General features: G+C 43.1%; 1 protein-coding gene across 1 annotated transcript; it reads left to right on the top strand.

Annotated features, from left to right (window-relative positions):
• Positions 1 to 10,700: 10,700 nt before the first annotated feature.
• Positions 10,701 to 19,715, top strand: LOC104348385 (cell surface glycoprotein CD200 receptor 1-B-like). Its single transcript, XM_086462967.1, has 6 exons — positions 10,701 to 10,767; positions 11,616 to 11,924; positions 13,141 to 13,389; positions 17,438 to 17,533; positions 18,889 to 18,935; positions 19,599 to 19,715. The coding sequence occupies exons 1-6, from the start codon at positions 10,701 to 10,703 to the stop codon at positions 19,713 to 19,715; spliced, it is 885 nt and encodes a 294-aa protein (XP_086319093.1).
• Positions 19,716 to 20,970: the final 1,255 nt, after the last annotated feature.

Raw genomic sequence — 20,970 nt, 5'->3', positions numbered from 1 at the left:
CAACTTGAGTTTACAGATAGTACGTGCCTGTGTGTGTGTTCTGGTTTGTGGCATGTGTCCTCTTGTTGGTTTGTTGGGGTTTTTTTTTTTTTTGGTTTTGTTTTTTTAAGAAAAGGAGATATATGCTTACACGTCTCTGTCTTATTTAAATGCAGCAGGTCACTTTGTCATTTACAAGCTCATCGCTTCAGGGGAAGGTCTGTGCGCTTTTGACTGCTCTGTAAGTGCTATGACAGGCTCGCAGTACCAAGCTAAGTGATCCTAGCTGTCCTCTGTATCATGAGAAGAACTCACGGATAACTGCCTATGATTTTTTTTTTTTCTTTTCTTTCCTTTTTAAGTGCAGAGGCTGACTCTGATCACAGGGTTCCTCACTAGGGCCTGAGGCAGCAGCCTTGTTCTGGTGTTCCAAATGGCAGCTCTGGCAATGCTGGTATCAGGTAAGGAGGAGCCCTGGCAAGAAAAAGCATGCTGTTGGCATTTTTTTAGTCCTATTTAGGAATTACTTGGTGTGGCTGAGAGATGCTGCCTGAGTTGTGAGAAAGAAAGTTTATCTGTTGCAGTGACCTTCCAGTGAGGCATGCTCTGCATGATGTTTCCCAGCCTTTTGTTTTCTCTGTGCTGAATTTTTTGCCCAGGGAGCTAGGAGGTAAAATCTGATCCCAAAAGAGCAATATTCTGAGCCAATTAGTATTTTTATATTATCTTTCTATGGAACAGTTCAATATTTGATGAAAGCAAAAACCTTCAAGTTGAAGAGAAAAAAACAAACACCCCCCCCCCCACCCCCCCTAAATAGTCCTCTCCCCTGATGCTTTTGCTTTCTTTTTTGAAGAAAGGACGCTCTTTTAATCTTGCATTTTTATGGAAAGAGCAAAGCTTATAGAGAGTATTCTGTTCACATAACACCTTTGCTGCAAGATCTACCCTAGGAGGCAGAAGTTTTTCTTCCTCTCACATAAGGGAAAAAGTATGGGGTTTATTGTGGTACCTGTTATCCTGGGCACTCTGTGCTTGCCTGGAGCATAAGATAGCCCCTGCTTTCACAGTGCTTAAACAAATGGAGAAGTATGGTGAGGGAGGGGGAGTTGGCCGGGCACAAAGATCAATTCAGTTAATACCCAGCAATCCCATATGACCTGCTGTAGGTGAACCTGCTTTAGCAGGGGGATCGGACTAGATGATCTCCAGGGTTCCCTTCTAACCCCTATCATTCTGTGATGCTGTAACATCAGCTTTCTTCCACCACAGAACCCATTATGCTGGAAATCATTTATGCATCTACCACGAAATACCTGGAAGAAGGAGAGACCCTGAAATTGAATTGACTCATCAGGCATCAGCAAGATCAGTTGTCACAAATGGAGGCTCACTGGTATAAAAAAGCAAAGAAGTAAAACAAGACTGGGTTTGGAAAGGAGATGGAAAGCTTGCACCTCTCTCAAAACTCAGACCTCAAGATGAAAGTCGTGTCCTCTCTGCTTCTGAAAATTCATAAAATCAACCAGTCAGACAGTGGCCACTACCAATGCAGGGCCAAAATAAAGAATACTGTCCTAACTGCTGTGGGCCACATTATTAAAGTGAATGTAACAGTTAAGAACCGTGTGTCCAGGAGCTTTCTTGCAGAGGGAGTTGGGAGATCACATGGTTGTCTCTGAAGCAAAATTTTCTGCATGATAAAAACTGTGTTCATATAGATGTATCCTCTCCTTCTAGGGTGTGAAACTAAAAATGATTGCTGCCACAGTGTGACCTGTGGAGTAAGTTTCATACTCCTCTGTCTCTTCATCTATGCATGCTAAATGCAAGACTGACATGTGAAAAATGTTAGGGATTTGTTTTAGATTGGCTGTGGATATCTCTGAGCTAATGGGAATAGTTTCCCACGGGATTTCTACTCTGAGCACCGTTACCAGAGCTGAAAGGAACTGGGTGGAAAAACCAGTGTGGGAAAAAATGTGTTAGTCTCGGGTTATGGGTAAATCTGCCCCAGTTTACCTAGCATCTGTTCTGGGTTTATAGCCACAGCTACACTCACAGGTGGTAAAGTTATTTTCTCTAAAACAGAGATCTATATATTTTCTTAAATGGAGAACTTGGTGTATGCAAACAGTCTAGCCATATCACCTCTTGAAGTCATTGTAGTGTGTCTAGACCCCAGGGAGGATTGGTGCTTGAGATATGGCAGCCACCACTGTGAATTATTTTGTTGTTATTGAGGTGAATTTTTTTCTCTTCCTTCACTACTTAGAAGAGAAAAAATATTATGCAGGAAGACTGGGAGGGCTGAAACATACAGAGGCAGTGCCCCTGTGCAATCATTTCTATACAGGTCTTAACTGATCATGTGGTGTGGTGTCCTCTACTTGTGCCGAGTGACTTCAGCTCCAAGCCTCCAGCAGAAGGGAATTTGGCCTAACTAGCCGAGGTTCTCCCCCGGTGCTTGTGGTGGTGGTGAGCTACTAGAGCTCTGTAGGTTGGTCCAGATCAGGGGCAGGCTGAGAAACTAGCTCATATTCCTTCCAAGCTGTTCTCCCAGCTTTGTTAAGACATAGGGATTATGTTAATCTCTTGCCTTCCTAAAGTTTGCTCCACGTGTTTTGATTAAAAATAAAAATTACACCTTCAGTCACCGTTTTGCCACTAGTCTTCTAGGCAAGGAAAGATGCGGTTCTGCAGACTTTTCTTTGCATGTTGGTCATTGTTGTATCACATGCGAGCATTGTCACCACAGAGAGGACAGAGGGTGACCTGGAACAGAACAACGCTCTCAGGGTGGATTCTGAGCTGGAGAAGATCTGGACTGTGGTCGTGACATCCTGGATAATTCTATATGTCAATGGTAAGCAGATATCTAGATATCTTTTCTGAAGCTAGAGTTTATGATTGATTTTACAAATCTCAAGTCTCAAAGGTGTATTTCTGGCATGGCCCTTCTATTTAATGACTCCCCCTTTCCCACTGTAATAATTCCGTAGAGGTTAGCAGGCTAAAACTTCCCAAGCAGGAAGGTGAAATGATCCCAACTAACTTGCATTGGGTTTGGGTTTGAGCGATTTTGCAGAAGGTGCAGCTGAGCTGGATTCCAGCCAACATCCACAGAAGTCACCTGGCTCAGCATCCAATTCCTGGTTGTGCCAAAACAGAGTGCACTGAATGAGCACAGGACCATTGTTTTATGGACTTCAGATGCCTCCTGTATGGCCTTTTGGGAATATGTAGTTGTGTGCTAATGTGACATAAGGTATCTTGCAAATTAAATACTGAGCCTGAGCTCAGGCAGTTGATTTAGATGTGTGAAAGTCTCTTCTTGGCCAGATGACTCTTCAATATAACCTCTGAGATGCGGTCTTGCGTTAGTCACCTTTTTAATAAGCTTGTGTTTTATTAATTTGGATTGGTACATTTTGCACCTGAACACCAGTAGATTATTTTTTTGTCTTTGTGCATGTGTATGTGTTTGTCTTTTTTTCCACCTAAGGACTTGTACTATGATGACACTGTGAAGCCTGAGCTGCTTTGCTTAAAAAAGGTAATATTCCTGAGATGCTGTAAGAACATTTTATTGCACATGATAAATGTCTGGGATTCACATTGTGTTTCATGGCACACTTCGAGGTTTCAGGGGACTTATTTCTGGACTTCCTGGTACTGGTTCCTTGGGATTATTCACTTTACCTGTTAACCCTGTTACCTCCTAGGCAGAGAAGAATAGTTTCTTTAGGCCTTTTCTACTCTTAGAATTGAAATTCTCCCACATCTAATGTCAGTTCTTCCAGGTTTTGCCTTCATTGAGGCAACAGATTTCCCAGTGTTGTGCACTTTGAAATGAAGAGATGGTTTCTTTCCAGCTGTACTTTCTGGGACCTGCCTTCCATGCGGAGACATTTTCCTTTTCTGCTGCAGCTCTCCAGGCAAAGAAGGTTTCCCTGGGTTTTCCTCTCCTCTGAAACATCTTCTGACATATTTCCAGTCTATACTCTGTGCTCTTCAATTTGCTCTGAGAAAGCTCGAGGCCTTTACTCAACTCTCAGCAGTACGAGCTCAAGTGCAGGGATTCATAGGAGACAGAAATTAAGTCAGTGTCAAACTCGCTGTTCTACAAACAGAAATCAAAACCAGGCACAATGTTTTACCCTAACTATGGGATGTTTCAAAAGGGTATTCTGTCTACAGCCTTTTAACAGTGTTGTGTCCCTCTCCCCTTTACCAGTTATTTATGTACATTTGCCTTTTGTGTAAGGGGTTCTCTCTTAGGACTTAAAATTTGGTACCAAGTGACAAACGGAAGATGGTTACATCTGTATCTGTTTCTGTGGATACTAAAGCCTGTCTGATGAGCTCTTGTGACCTCTGCCGTGGTTTTCATACTTGGGCATGTGTGTAATGTTTTTGAATGTCAAAGCAGACACAGCTTCTAAATAAATGAGTCAAGTGATCATTATCTCCTCGTCATTTTCCCAGGTATCTGATTGTTTATCAGCTCTGAAGGGCTGCAATTGCTGCTGCTTTGTGAGCCTTTCTATCACAGGCAGCCTGATTTTGGATTCTTGCTGAAATAAACGTGTATGTCACATCTGACAGAACCAGCTGCTTAAAGGGCATCCTTGATGCTGGGAAGCAGTAACAAGCAGTATAGATGTCTTGCTTGCTGGGGGCAGGGGGAGGTGGGGGAGGCCAGGAAGAGCATTGTATGATCCCGTGTTTTGGGCTCCACTGAGCCAATTCAGAGTGCAGATATTTTTAGCACTATTCTTCAGCAGGCAGCATGCTGCACAATTACACATCAACATGATGCTTCTCTTGTAGGTTCATGTAGCTATGTTTCCACCTCCTGGCAACTGTAAGGAATAGCTGAAAAGAGACTATGGAGAATTATGTTTATATTTTTGCAAGGCACTAGAGGATGAAATACGAATGTGAAAAGAGGCACTTCTTTTGAGGTCTAAGAGATTTTTAACTCTTCCAAGTTCAGTATTGTATGCTATGTAGAAGCATAGACACTGTTTCCAAATAATTTGCTTTGTAACTACTGTGAAAATGAGTGCTTGAGCTGATAGGTCATAAATACAACGTGCTCGCAGCAGGACTGTAAGTAATAAGACACCAGACAGACATTTTATATTGAGGGAGGGAGCACGAGTGTATATCCATGGTAACTGGGGACATGAACACGCTTCGTGAAACTCCAGTCTCTAAAATACCTATACATTCTGTCTATTAAGGACAACAACTGTTATAGAGGTACATACTGTTATGGAGGACAGGTAGTCAAGACTGTAGGCATTCTGTGAGGTAATAAGAAAATGTTCATTTTCCCAAATAAAAATCTTTTTCACAAGTCAGGATGACCTCTTCCTGTCTTTGACAAGAGTGTAGCCAGAGCTGGGTTTTCTTTCAGGAGTTGATCAAAAACCTATAGTGCCCGTTTCATGTTCTTTGCCAGCTCAATGTCATCTGCCTATTTCAGAGGAAAGACCAAAAGTCCTTTTGGTAGCCTGTGTGAAAGGGAAAAAGACAAGTTTGAGTAGATGGTGAAGTACATATGACAAGAACCTATAAAGAAATATAGACTGCTAGTCCAAAACTTCCAGATGAAAATGTCTTTTTCGGTGAAAACTGATTTTCAAGCTAACTGTCCAAGTATGCATTCAGCCAGTATCCCTTATGAGCATAATGAGATCACTATTCCTTGTGCCCTTGTTAACTGCATTAAAGCTAGTTTGGAGAAGTTTTGTACCACGTGTATATAACCCTGGTTGAGTAGAGGTGCTGGACTCCAGAGTGTTGAATCTGGACTTTGAATGAGGTTGTTTTCTTCATTGTTCAGTTGCAGGGACTCCTATGTAAGCTGCAGTCAGCATCCACAATTTGCATTCTTTTATATGACACATTGCCTCACTCAGGGAAAATCATCCTGTTCAAAGGGACTTGTTGGAAGCCTATATAGTTCAAAGGTGCCTCCGGTGTGTCTCTTTGGATGCATTTTTAAAATTCCTTTAGCCAGAGGCTATTTATCATTACAGAAGTCCTAAACTAGTTCTGAAAATAAACCATGTAGAAGCAATGTGCAATCCAGATTTCTAGTGATGGAGACTTTTAAAACAGACCAATAACTTTTCCTGCTGTGTAAGAGGGCTGTGAGGTATGCAGCCCTTGGGTCTCCAAGCAGGGAGCTGAGGAGGAAAAGAGGTGAGGAAAATTAGTGAGGCATTGTTGCCAGCACTATTTTGTTCTCCTGTCTCCATTTTGAAGGTAGCTGCTTGAACCTCGGCCCCAGGGCTGAAGGCATCTCCTCTTTGGGAGGGGAGGAAGGTGCGGGGGTGCTGAGCCTGGGCCACACTGTGGGACTGGATGCCCTGCTTTGTGGTGAGTTTTAATGGCTGCTTGCTGCTGTATGTGGGGGGGCTGCCAGTGGTGAGGGAGTGCTGTGTCTGCCTGTGCAAGCTGGACTTTTGGGGAGTGGCAACCCTGGCAGTTGCTCTACCGAAAAGGTCCATTTTAATAAAAGAGTGATATGGAAAATGGTATATAATCAGTGACACAACCTCATTAGCTGAGCATCCCTAGATACCTTGTCACTTAAGTGCAACAGCTCTAAAAGCGTGTGCATAATGTTGTAGCTCAATATATATTGATCTTTATAAATATACATGTATGTAGCAACATGCACACATAGATACAGCCACAGCACAGACACCTTTAACAAATTCAGATGTTTTAGCTGTATTTGAAGTGGGTCCATAGCTGTGCACCATGGCACGGGCAGGGCATGGGAAGGAAGCTGTGGTCTGTGGCATGAATGCATGCAGCAAAGGCCTTGTGGGGAGCGGGGGGCTTCCTGAGTCTGCTTCTGACACTTCCTGCACACTCTGTGCTAGCTGACATTTCTTACATCTGATTTGCATCTCTCTTGCTTGTTTTGTAGTGCCTTGTCTCAACTTTTCACACAGCACCTTAGGACATTAAATAAGAAGCCTAAAAGTCCTGATGTGCATGTTCTCCCAGCCTGCAGCAGGCATTGCTCTGCCATCCCTTCCTCAGGAGCTTCCCCTCTGGGCTGTATTTTAAGCCACTCTGGGAAGATGAGAAAACGCAAATCTTCTGCCAGCAACGTCCACAATCCCATGACAGCATCAACATTTGTGGGAGCCGATCTGACTTCATGTCACATTTTCCACCTGTAGACCACTGGCCTACAAAAAGGGCAGGCAGTTGAGGCAGCACAAACCTGAATAAGCATGTGCTGTAGGACTGGGCTTCCCTCAGCAGCTCTACTCGTCCGTGTCACTCCCTCACAACGAGCATAAAGTCTGCCAGAAGTGCCGCTAACCAGCTGCAACACAGGAGAGAAATGGGGTGACAAGTTTGAGTGGAACCTACTGTGGAAAACTTTTCTAAACCACTAAGTGACGCAGAGCTATAGTTGTTTGACTTATAAGAAAGGCAGTTTATGAACTGTACAGCTGAAAACAGGGACTATCTGGGATGGACGATCCTAAACTGAGATAATTCTCACTCCTTTGCAACTATATGCGGGTCCCTCATGAGGACGGAGCCGGAAGGGAACGCCAGATACATCCCTGCACTTCCCTGGTGTACAGGAGCTGCCTCATAAGCAGCCACCAGCACTGTCCTCCACCTTGGACGGGCTGCATGCTCTAACATCTCTCTACTCATCCCCAGGACTGTAAGTATCAGAAGACCAGCACACACCAGCACTGCTGCTGTTCATCTCGCGTGCTCCCGTGGCTGGAGGGCTCCTCTCCAGGGTGACAACTGGGTAACTTTCCTCCAGCCTCAGCATTTGTTGGGATGAATCTGAGCGTGAGTGGTGCCATTCCCCAGCTGGAAGACTGAGGCTACTGGAAGAGTGACACTCGTATTGCATGGTCCTGTGCCAGCCAGCACAGTCAAGGCTGAGTAAAAATTTTAATTTATTTTAATGTAGTTATTGAGGCATTTTAATTCCATTCAAGGAAATAACACAATCTACAAATATTCATTTGCTACTTTTAAATGAATTTGATTCCACTGTGCTTGGTTTCTCCTTTTTTGGGTTTTACTTTGAGACTTACTTCTCGCTTACAGGCACAAGTATTCAAGGACTGTGAACCTTAAAAATCGCAGTCTAAATTCTGCATTTCATACATGAATATTTAAATGGAGTAATATACTCTGTTCTTTCTGTAAGGCCCCATTTTTAATCATTAATGCCTGTTCTTTTGAGCCAATAAACTCCATATATACGGGACTTGTATGCATTTTAAAAAAAAGATAGTTCTCTGGGACAAGTTCCAATATGACAATTTTCTATGAATATGAATATTTATAGATCCATCAAAATTGGCGAATACTGAATTTGCTGATAAACACTGTGGAGGGTTTTTTTTACTTTTCTTTTTAAAGAGATTGAAAAATTATTTGCAAATTGGGTCAAATTCAGTGTATAATTTTAACCAAAAAGCATCTTTTTTATCTTTTTGGTTAAAAAAAATTTCAAACTTTTTGATTGAAAGCAATTTTTGCATGCATAATTTATCAAAATTGCAAAAAACCTCAGAGCCTTTTGACAGTATTGAATAACATGAAACAAAATATTTCATTTGTGGCAAGGATTTTAAATGAGTAAAAATTAAATTTGGGAGTTTTGTGATGTAAGAGTTACGTTGCCTGTTGCATGTTAATAGCAGAATAGCGATTAAGGTGGTTGCACTGGCATTGTTTTCAGGTGCCAATAAAAACATTTTCCTCCAGACACATCACTGGTGGTTTTTTTGTTTGTTTGTTTAGAAATATGCAGAAAACCACCAGGCCGTTGTCTGGGCATATGTATTGCATTGTGTTTAAAAAAAATACTATTGCCTCTTGCACTCAGCTTACAAATGTGTCGGCGTTTGTTCTTTCTGTGCCACAAGTGTGGCTGTGTTCTGGTTTTTCGTCTGTGCATGAGGTGGCCTCACTTGATATATTTGACATTAAAATCTTTTATGCTGCATAATTGAAGCCTATTACTTTTACAGCAATTGATACCAGATGAGGATTTAGGTTTCTGTGCGCACAGGGAACTCTGTCTGCCTTTCCTCCTCCTCCCAGCAGATATGGAGAATTGTACTTGTATTTAAATATGGGTGTGAATAGTGCATGATCTAAATAGCCCAGAAGGAAAGTCCTGTTGCAACACATATGACGTTTCTGAATCAACCATTGCACAAAGATATTTGCTTGCCTGGTGTGTATTGACTTTTGACTTGGGAATGAAAACAACATATTGGTATTTCCCGTGGGATGGAAACGTCATTTTCCAGTCAACTCTAGCTGCGGGTGACTGGATCAGAAAGTAAATGATTAAAGAGATACAAATGGTGGCATAAAGGAGAGAATGACAAAAGGGCTACCAAGAAGACAATTTGAGGGAATGCAGTGGTGAGTGATGGAAAATGAGATAGCTTTATGGGCAGGCTACAGGGAGCCTCGAGACAAAAGTGCGGCCACCGATTTGTGACAGTAACATCAGGAAAACCGCTGTCAGGACATGGCTACAGTAGCGTTGTGGAAACAGGCATACACTGTGAGACCTCGGCTTTATCCCCTAGCTGCTTGGGGGCAGAGCAGTGCATGGTTGTGAACCTTTCTGCCGTGACAGAACCAGCATGAGTCCACGATCAACTGCCATCCTTGAGACCTGAGCAGAAGAGGTTGGGAGTTTGAATGCAGAATGAACATATATATCATTTAGAACAGCGTAGTGCAAGTTTTCTGTGTCAAATTGGGGTAATTTACATATGATATCTAACCATAGGAAAGTATCAGTGATGTTCTTAGCCAAATCCATGTTCAAGCAACAGCTGAATGGGTTTTCATCAAAATTCTCCACTCAGAACCATATATATTTTGATTGGAAAGCTTTTGGATAGCATGGAGTTCTGCCTTTTTGTGTGAACCGGAAAAAAATGTGTTGGGATGATAGCACTGTCTGAAGCTTACCAATGAACCGCTGCCCTTTTGCCAAAAAGGAGCTAGCAATTTGTAAGATATGGTTTGTTAAAAAGTATATATAGTTGTAGAGTAAGTTACTAGATGTCTCTTTAGTTCACTGAGTCTACGAAGGCAGGAAACAAACACATGGTTTTGATCTCTTGCAATAGGACAGTTGCCCTTTTTTTTCTACTACAGAAATGGAGTTCAAGAAATTAAAATCATGCAAGGGTTAGGAACAATTTCTTTTTGTCAAATAGTTGATGAAGTCTAGATCCTGAATTTTCTTATACTTGCTGTTACCTTGATTTTTCAGAAAGAGTTGTAATGTGTGCATGTTTGCTCTTGCAAAATCTTTTTTTCACCTTCTGCATGTAAGTTTATGAAGCAGCAGTTAGAGGTCTGCAGCGATCTCTCTGCTAGCTAGCTGGCAATGAATAGTGAGCAGCTAGAGATGCCTGTAAAATGGTATTAGAGATCCTGGATTTTTTAAATTTCTTTATAAATAGTAGTGTGTGTTTTATTTTCAAAACTCTTTTTGCTTTACTTTCTTCAGTACAAGAATGATACTTGATATGAGGTCATGTTTAGAACTCTGTTTTCAAAGTAAACAGAGGTTTTACTATGTGTTCTCTTTGAAGGGATTTGCACAACAATTTGTGACTACATGCCATTTTCTTTGCCTTCACTTTCTGCAGCTCTGATTCCTTCTGCTGAAGATGGCTCAGACATGGGCATTTCTGGCTGCGCTCCTTTTCTTGCTAATTAATCTGGTTGAAGGGCCAGGTAAGTGAGAAAGATCCAAAACTACATGCAGCACTTTCTGGTACTCTGTATTTCCAACTCACCAGTACACCAAAACTTTTCAGTCACCAGGCGAAATGTTGCTTATTGTTTAATGTGAATGCAAAGAGCGGTGTCACCTCAGCTAGCAAAAAAAATGTACAAAAAAATGTGCCTTGAAGAGTGCATAGGATGATGTATCTGATAGGAATCCAACACATGGATCATCTGAAGACCCACCTCCTGTTCAACTGGGACAATATCAGGAGAGCTATGATTTCTGGTAGAAGAGGGATCTACATATGCCCCTTACTAAATGTGCCTTGTGAACTAGTGCACCAAGTGATGTTGGGTTTTAACCTTGTTCCAGGTGTATGTTCCACTGCTATCCCTGGTTTTACCTGCACTTTAACCAAGGCACCTGCTTCCATAACACAGTAATTCCTTTTAAAAGTAGTTTCCTTTCCCTTTACTTTCTTTTAAAAGTGGTTTCCTTTCCCTTAAGGGTGAATCTTGCCCTCCTCATCAGTTTTTCAAAGCCCATATTAAAGTCATAGGAAACTGTTGCCTACAAAAAGATGGAGGACTTGCAGCTGGTCAGCATACCTGCACAGTGTCCACAGAGGAAAGGCACCACCTCCACTGCATTTCTAGACTTCAAAGAATGACAGCAGGAAGCTGGACCTGGAAATCGAATACTACTTATGTGTGTGTGCACAGAGCAATGTGTCCCCCAAGGCTGCTAGTAGAGTAGGAAATTAGAAGTTTTTAAGTGTGATGAAGCCCAGAGTTTCCCATGCTTTGACAATGGCTGTAGCATCATTTTTAATGTCTTTTTTCTTCTTATATAGCTTACAATATGGTGAGTGTGCAGGCTGGTCGTGAGGCTGTGTTGAGTTGCCCTTATGTCTCCAAGGTGTCTTTGCTAATGGTGACATGGAAGATGAAATGCAGCACTTGCTGCTTCTTGGCCTATAGAAGTGATCACAATGAGACAAAGAGATTTAACTGCAGTGAGAGGCTGATGTGGAAATATTCACCTGACAGTGACCCTGCTCTTCGTATTTACCCTGTGAACCTTGGTGATGAGGGAAATTACAGCTGTGAAATTGTCAGCGGTGCAGGGAATTTTCTTTTTTTCTCTTCTGTAACTGTGACAGGTAAGACACACCTTGTGATTTTGTTTTTTATTATTATTTTTTGTGTGTGTGTAAAAAATATTTGATTTGGTGGTAAAAGGCCAAATTAATTTTTGGATGCATATTGAAATTGAAAAGAAAGAGGTAAGCTGATTTAGTCTGCCTATTTGGAGAGGAGCAAAAGGTATGAGGAGTTATGCAATAGGACATGGCTGTTCTATGGAGAAATAAGCTGGGGGTTCTGTGTTTGTTTTTTTAACTTCTAACTCACGAACAGGGGAGGTTTTAAAATGCACAAATCCGACTGTCTGTATAGTTTCTGAGAGAGTTCATTGAATGTTGACACAACCAGAGGTATATGCTCTTGGTTAAGTTAATGCAAATGGAAGATATCAAATAAATATTGCTGCTACAAGCTGATGTGTGTTTTGTCTTGGCCGAATAGGAAGGAAGCAAAAGTTTCAGGACACTATCTGGAAATATTCCACTCTTCCAGAAATACTGAAAGCTGTCTGTAAGACAGCATCACCGAAACAAAAATGAAATTAGTCTATTTTCAACCTAAACAGGAACAAAAGACTGTTAGGAAACACAATCTATACATCAAATAATCTTTTTCAGATAGTCAGGTAAACAATCTCTAGGTTTCTATAATTTAAAAAAAAACCAAACCACAATAGGAGAACATTTTGTATTCTGGCCATATTAATTTTTAGTGATACTCAGAAGGCTTATGGGAAATTAACTTTGGGACTCTATAATTGTTATTATTAATTTTTGTCACTTGATTTTTTTGTTCTTCAAGCAGAAAAGTTTTATCTGATTCCTCCTTTATGTCCTTGCTGTCAGATTCTTGATTCTACCTACCCAATCTCCTCAATGTTTTAGGTGGAGCTTCAGCAAACTGTGTTTTCTTCAGTATGTGCACTGCTGTACTTATAAATCTTCATTCAATCCACCCCTCTCTGTCATCCTGTCTTCTCCTGTTACTACTGCTGGAAAACATGAGCAAGCAGTACCTTTAGATGCAGCTAGCTAGTTTCGGAGATACCTTCGACTTTTTGATGTATTTTTTCCCCTAAAGATCATTGGTGCTAATATTCCTAATAATTTTAAAATCTCTCGAACTGGTCATGCAAACTAAAAAATACCGCCTATTTTTCGGTTTCTCGGTGATTTTATACTGAACTAGAAATAATGGTTATGGCCTTTTTTTTTTTTTCTTTTTCTTCTGTAGTCCCTCCTACTGTGACTCTGACCTGTGACAAGAGCAGGGTGGCTGTCTGTCAAGCATCTGCTGGAAAGCCAGCTGCTGATATCTCCTGGATCCCTGCAAGTAATCACAGCACCGAGGAAGAAGTCCATCACCCCAATGGAACAGTGACCAGAGTGAGCTACATAAGCTGGGTCAACAGCACGCTTCCCACTGTCACCTGCCTGGTTACCCACCCAGCTACAAACCAGACTCTGTCCCTAGACCTGTCATGTAAATAACATGGTTCTGTAATTGCTCTTCACCGTGCTCTTGGGCTTCCTTGTGCTGTTCTACGCAACTGTTCCCACTGAATACCAGGGCTCTGCAGATTATTTACTGGGGTTATAAACCAAAGTCCTAGTGCATGTTGATAAATTCGTAATTCTGAGTTAGTCAGTTTTAACCAAATGTTTCATGGTATTGCACGGAGAAACTTCCAGTGCGTGCTTCTTTCTATCCCTGTTGTATTTTACAAGAGTTCCTCATTCTGCTTTTGGTGGGTTGACCTTGGCTAGCTGCCAGGTGCCCACCAAGCTGCTCTATTGCTTTCTCTCCTCAACAAGAGATGGGGAGAAAAATATGATGAAGAGCTCATGGGTCAAGACAGGGACAGGGAAATCACTTACAAATTACTGTCATGGGTAAAACAGACTCAACTTAGGGAAATTAATCTAATTTATTGTCACTCAAATCAGAGTAGGATAGTGAAAAATAAAAATGGATCTAAAAGAACCTTTCCCCCACCCCTCCCGGGCTCAGCCTCACTCCCAACTTCTCTACCTCTTTCCTGTGGGTGGTGCAGGGGAATGGGAGTTGTGGTCAGTTTGTCTCTGCTGTTCCTTCCTCCTCATGCTCTTCCCCTGCTTCAGTGTGGGGTCCCATCCACTGGAAACAGCCTTCATGAACTCCTCACGAACTGCTCCAGCATGAGTCCTTTCCACAGGGTGCAATTCTTCATGAACAGACTGCTCCAGTGTGGGTCCCCTGTGAGGCCACAGGTCCTGCCAGAAATCCTGCTTATGTGTGGGCTCCTCTCCACGGGGTCACAGGTCCTGCCAGGAGCCTGCTGCAGCACAGGAGCTCTCCACTGGGTCACAGCTTCCTTCAGGGCATATCAACCTGCTTTGGCGTGGACCTGCATGGGCTGCAGGTGGATATCTGCTCCACTGTGGTCCTCCATGGGCTGTAGGGAGACAACCTGTGTCATCATGGTCTTCACCACGGGCTGCAGGGGAATCTCTGCACCAGCATCTGGAGCACCTCCTCCCCCTCCCTCTTCCCTGACCTTGGTGTCTGCAGGGCTGTGTCTCTCGCATGTTATCATTCCTCTCTCCCAGCTGCTGTTACGCAGCAGTTTTTACCTTTTCTTAAATATGTTCTCACAGAAGTGCTACCAACGTTGCTGACTGGCTCAGCTTTGGCCAGTGGCAGATCTGTCTTGGAGCCGGCTGGCATTGGATCTCTTGGACATGCAGGCAGCTTCTGGCATCTTCTCACAGAAGCCACCCCTGCAGCCGCCCTGCTACCAAAACTTTGCCACACAAACTCCATACACTGCTTCAGTAGCCTTTTTAATCATTGATGATGGAAAAATTGCTTTCAGCAGCCACTGTGATACAGCTCACTAATTTTTGCTGTGAAGTTTGAACCCCTGAAGTTGAATTTTGTCCAGCTTCCCACAGTAGTGATGCTCTGGAGAAAAATTCACAGAATCACAGAATGGTAGGTGTTGGAAGGGACCTCTGGAGATCATCTAGTCCAACCACTCTGCTAAAGGATGTTCACCCAGAGCAGGTCACAGAGGATCATGTCCAGACAGGTTTTGAATATCTCCAGAGAAGGAAAAACCACAGCCTCTCTGGGCAGCCTGTTCCAGTGCTCTGCCACCCTCACAGTGAAAAAGTTTTTCCTCATGTTCAGGTGGAACTTCCTGTGCTCCAGCTTGTGCCCATTGCCCCTTGTCCTGTCGCTGGGCACCACTGAAAAGAGTCTGACCTCATCCTCTTGACACCCACTCTTTAGATATTTATAAGGACTGATAAGGTCCCCTCTCAGTCTTCTCTTCTCCAGAATGAACAGCCCCAGGTCTCTCAGCCTTTCCTCATAAGAGAGATGCTCCAGTCCCCTAGTCATCTTTCTAGCCCTCTGCTGGACTCTCTCCAGTAGTTCCTTGTCTTTCTTGAACTGGAGAGCCCAGAACTGGACACAGTACTCCAGGTGCGGCCTTACCAGGGCAGAATAGAGGGGGAGGATGACCTCCCTTGACCTGCTGACCACGCTCTTCTTAATGCACCCCAGGATACCATTGGCCTTCATGGCCACAAGGGCACATTGCTGGCTCATGGTCCCCTTGTCTACCACAACTCCCAGGTCCTCCTTTCCAGAGCTGCTCTCCAGCAGGTCAACCCCCAGCCTGTACTGGTGCATGGGGTTATTCTTCCCCAGATGCAGGACCCTACAGTTGCCCTTATTGAGCCTCATCAGCTTCCTCTCTGCCCAGCTCTCCAGCCTGTCCAGGTCCCACTGAATGGCAGCACAGCTTTCTGGTGTGTCAGCCATTCGTCCCAGTTTTGTGTCATCAGCAAACTTGCTGAGGGTGCACCCTGTCCCTTCATGCAGGTCATTGATGAATATGTTGAACAAGACTGGACCCAGTACTGACCCCTGGGGAACACTGCTAGCCACAGGCCTCCAACTAGACTCTGATCACAACTGTCTAAGCTCTGTCCTTCAGCCAGTTCTCAATCCACCTCATTGTCCACTTATCTATCCCACACTTCCTAAGCTTATCTATGACAATGTGATGGGAGACAGTGTCAAAAGCCTTGCTGAAGTCGAGGTAGACAACATCCACTGCTGTCCTCTCATCCACCCAGCCAGTCATGCCATTATAGAAGGTTATCAGATTGGTCAAGCATGACTTCCCCTTGGTGAATCCACGTTGACCACTCCTGATAACCTTCTTTTCCTCCACATGCTTAGAGATGACATCTAGAATGAGCTGTTCCATCACCTTTCCAGGGATGGAGGTGAGACTGACTGGCCTGTAGTTTCCTGGGTCTTCCTCCTTGTCCTTTTTGAAGACTGGAGTGGCTTTCATTCCTAGCTTTAATTCCTAGTGGGCCTTAGCCTTCCTCGTTGCGTCCCTGCATGCTCTGACAATGTTCCTATAATCCTCCCAAGTGGCCAGTCTCTTTTTTCCACATTCTGTAAACTCCCTTCTTCCAGCTTTTCCGGAAGCTCCTTGCTCATCCATGCTGGTCTCCTTCCTCCTTTGCTTGATTTCTTACTCATAGGGATGCACCAATCTTGAGCTTGGAAAAGGTGGTGCTTGGATATTAATCAGCTCTCTTAGCGCCACCCCCCCCCCCCCCCCCGCCCCCTTCTAGAGCCTTAATCCATGGGATCCCTCCAAGCAGGTCTTTGAAGAGGCCAAAGTTAGCTCTCCTGAAGGCCAGGTTTGCAATCTTAGTTGTTGCCCTGCTTCTTCCATGCAGGATCATGAACTCCACCATCCTGTGGTCACTGCAGCCAAGGCTGCCCCCAATCTTCACATCCCCAACCAGCCCTTCTTTGTTTGTTAGCACAAGGTCCAGCAGCACACCTTTCCTCATTGGCTCCTCCATCACTTGTGTCAAAAAGTTATCATCAATGCTCTGCAGGAAACTTCTGGACTGTGTGTGCCTAGCTGTGTTGTCTTTCCAGCGAATATTGGGGTGGTTGATGTCCCCCATTAGAACCAGGGCCTGTGAATGTGAGAATTCCTTGGAGAATGCCTGTCTGTGACTTTCAAGTGACCTTTACCAGGGCCAAAGGTAGTAAAGGGCAAAATTCAGCTTCTCAGCTGGCTGTGCTGGACCTGTTAGAAGTCTGTTCCAGTAGGATTTGTAAGGACAGCTAAGTAAGTTATATCACCAAAATATCTCAATAGAGACATGAAGGACAGAAGTCAGCATAGACCGGTCATTAATAACAGCATTTTGCAGGGAAGGCTGTTCAGTTCTGTTGTTGCAGGTCTAATATCACTTGAAGAAAAGGAGACCGTGGAGGCAGATGAGTTGAAAATGAAAGCATGTCTGTACACACAAACGACTGGGAGTATGAGGCAGCTTCCTATTGCTGGTTGGCATCCAGACACCTCATCTGTGTCTCTCAGCTCATTTGAGCTGTGGGTGTAGAGGATCAGCTTTCTCCTCTGGTTAAGGTAGATAGTAACATCATATAGTCAGTGGATACTGATGTCTAGCTCTGTAACTACCTTTCTTTTCTCATCTTGCAGGCACTTCACCCAGGCTTCCCTATCTCCTGATAGCAGGATCTGCAAGTGTTGCTGCTGTCAGTGGTGTGACTTTATGCTTGATTTTTGGGTGCAGAGGTAAGTCATTTGATGAGTCTGAATTGTACTACAATTCCATTGCTGACTATGTGCAGGTACAAGGACATGTACTGTATTACTGAGAGTGGGGTGGGAGGCAAGGGTTGAGGAGAATGTCCTTCTATGATGCATTGCCCTTTTGGAGAAGTCCTAATAAAATAAGAGATGGAACTTCAAAACAACAGCCATAGTTATTATGATACTCACGCATTATATATGTGGCAGAGAGTCATCCAGGATGAAAAGAATTCTTTCTGAGAGTAGGGTAGGTTTTGTGATTTCAGATTTTTTTTGATTGTTCTGCGTTTACTGGTATAAAATTCTACACATAAGAATGACAGTTCACAAACTATTCTAATGACTAGACACAAACAAGCTCCCTGTTTCTATCAGCAAGTGTAAGAATAGGCCAAATGTACATCCCTCTGGTAGGCTCGCAGTTTCTCAGGCTGTATAGATTTCATTGACACTGGGTCAAGCTCATACTGATGGTTTGCTACTGTTGGGGTGAAGTAAGATGGCTGTGGTGGGGTACAAAGCCCAAGTGGAGGGTTAGAATGGGAGGAAGAGAATAGGAGGCTGAAGGCAAGAGTGTTTAGTGTTTTCAGGAGAGCAGGAGATGAAGCATTTGGAGAAGGCAACGTAGGGGTGGGTGAACTGTAAATGGAGGGAACTCGCAGAGAACTAGAGTGCCTGATTTAGTCCCCTCCATTGCTGTAGTGCTGCTCTAGCTTTACTCCTTGTCTGGGTTTCTTCTTTGTGCTCAGCATCTTTCAGATTATTTCCCCTGCATTGGGTGTATTACATTGCAGATGTATTTCATGAACCGGGTCTTAACAAATGGGGTGAAAGAGGGTTGGCAAGAGAGTACAATGAGGGGAGGTGTGCACTATGAGAATAGAGAAGGCAGGGTGAGGAAAACAGAAAGGAGAAGAAAACAGAAGGGCAGTGGTCATCAGTGGTGGCAGCACTGACCAGTGCTTGCAGCACTTGGACGGGAACGTGACCCTGTCACAGAGTGATGTGCTTCTTCGGGGCAGGTTAGAAGAAGAGAAAATGTGTGCTTAGATGGGTTCCTTGGCCCAGCGTGTCCCTGCAGAACTGAGGAAAAATGCACCTAACCAAGTCAATTCAGTCGTGCCTCCAGGGTGACCAAAAGTTTCAATGAAGGGAAAAATAAAAAAATAATAGCATTCAAGAGCAGGACACAACAATAAGAACTTAAACTATGAGTGTAACTGTATTTTGAAGAAAGTCTTTCAACAGCTGAGGGCAAGTAGAGGAGAATTCTAGACTTAACAGCTAAGCACCTTGCCCCATCAAACCATTTTAATTCCCTGACATCCTACTTTCAGCTTTCAGGTTACGTAAATTGGCACATGGGTCGGCAGTACCATTTGCAGTAAGTGGGCTTTTGCGTGTGTGTGTGTGCTCTGTGGGTTTTGTGTATTCTTCACTAAAAAATGCCTTATTTAATGCATATTGAAAGAGCAATTATTCCATATTTTCTTTTCTGCTCATAGTTAAATTAATAGTGGTGTGCCCTGTTTGTTGCGAACTAGTCAAACAGTGCTCTGAAGTTAGAGCAATTAATTTCCTGATATGCTCTTTTATGGCATTTGGGACAATTTGACTGGCAGGAGTGGGAGTTGCAGAGATCAAAGTTAAAAGCTTCCGTTAATTTTAGGTGCCTAAATTGGGTTGCCTGTGGCCTGCCTGTTGGGTTGTTTTTAAAGTTAGCATCGTTCATTATCATCTATTTTGCTGAAAATACCAGCATTTCAAAATCTGGTTTTGACCGCGTCAAGAAAAAAAGATTCAAAGGCTGCCCTGTTTAGGCTTTGTGAAGGCGGGTGTCGCACTTCTCTGTTGGTTCAGGTTTCACCGTCTGTGCTCTACCCCTTTGCTTACAGAGCTCAGAGAATAACTTCACTGTTCTTTTGCAAAAGTAACGTTACCTACCAGGTTTCTTCTGGTCTTGTTTTTTGTTTGGACTTTTAAGTGTGATGGTTCCACAAAATTCTACAATATAGTAAAATGGTACATGCTTTTCTTTATATTGCAGACTAAGAACTTCAGGTCCACACCATCACGTGAGACAAGAGCAGTGATCAAGCCTCCTGTCTTATTAGAGAGCATCTACGAGAATTACAATCCAAGAATGATACCTATGAACTATTAACAGCGTAGGCACAAGCAGCCTAATACCAGCTACTTGAACTTGTACTTCAACTAACAAATCTCAGACCTTGCCGCTTAGCAGGCCATCAGAACAATCAAAACTACCCCACAAAAGCCTTTGTCTTTCCTAACCTGAAGAGAGTGGGGTGAGAGCAACATGTTTTAGTAAATTATTTCTCTCTCTCTAAATATCAGTACAGCTCTTGAAACATTTGAAACTTTGAAGGACCGAGTTGGAATTTTGTGTTGGAAACCAGGAAGTAACACAGGGGACCCCAAGACACAGAAGGTCAAAGAAACACATCCAGCAGAAATGCAGAAATAAAAGAGGTTGTTTTTTTTTCTCTGTAGATAGTTACCTGTGGCAGTTGATAATCTTGTATTCGTTTTCTTTGGTTGTGGGTTTTGTTTTTTTTTTTTTCTTTTTAATGTATGTCTTTTTCAATTAAACTTTCTGTTTGCATTGATAATGGAAGAAAAAAAGCCAATTTGAAATTGTGTTTGATATGGAAAATAGAAATAGCAATGGGCAATTTTCTAAGAACCATTTTAAAGTAAATGTGTAAATATGCAAATATTTACCTAAATGATTTCGGGGGCTATTTGGGTAAATGTTTATTGACCAGTTTCTGAGAAGCTGAGATCACAGCATGGTTTTACTGAGAACAGAAGCATTAAGCTGTGAAAAATGCAGGTGATGTGCTTGTTTAAAACAAACAAACAAAATCCCCTAACCAAACCATTTCTTTCTTCTCATCCTTGTGCCCCCAAGCTGAACACCCACCTCAGACTGGTTGTTAATTTCAGTTTTCATTTGTCAGATTTGTCAAACTTTCCAAACACTAATGCAGCAGTTAAGTGTACTCAAATGTGTGTTTTGAACAGCCTTTGCCTGCTCGTCGCTGCAGGATGTCATCTCTGCTCTGTCAGTGTTCTTAGGCATGAGGATCTCCCAGGGCCTTTTAATTGCACCTTCACTTTATCACTTCTACATAGACATGGGTGGGCACCTACTGATGTTGCTCCAGCCTTTCATTTTAGTCAGAAAGGCATGAGGAGCGACTCCCTGCCTTAATGAAAAGTGCCTACGGAAGGCAGTCCGTTCATGCCTGGTAACCAAGAGAAGCCTTTCTTGTGGTGTTAAATGTCATGGATGGGTCACTAGCTCAGAGCTATGTATAGCTTCTTCATGTCATCCGTGGGGAAGGAGATGCACCTTTTCACGTATAAAGCCTCTGGGAGAAATAAGTGGCAGA

Source organism: Leptosomus discolor, chromosome 1 (assembly GCF_034619465.1).
Source record: "Leptosomus discolor isolate bLepDis1 chromosome 1, bLepDis1.hap2, whole genome shotgun sequence".
Taxonomy (NCBI): domain Eukaryota; kingdom Metazoa; phylum Chordata; class Aves; order Leptosomiformes; family Leptosomidae; genus Leptosomus; species Leptosomus discolor.
This window is presented reverse-complemented; position numbering and strand designations above follow the sequence as displayed.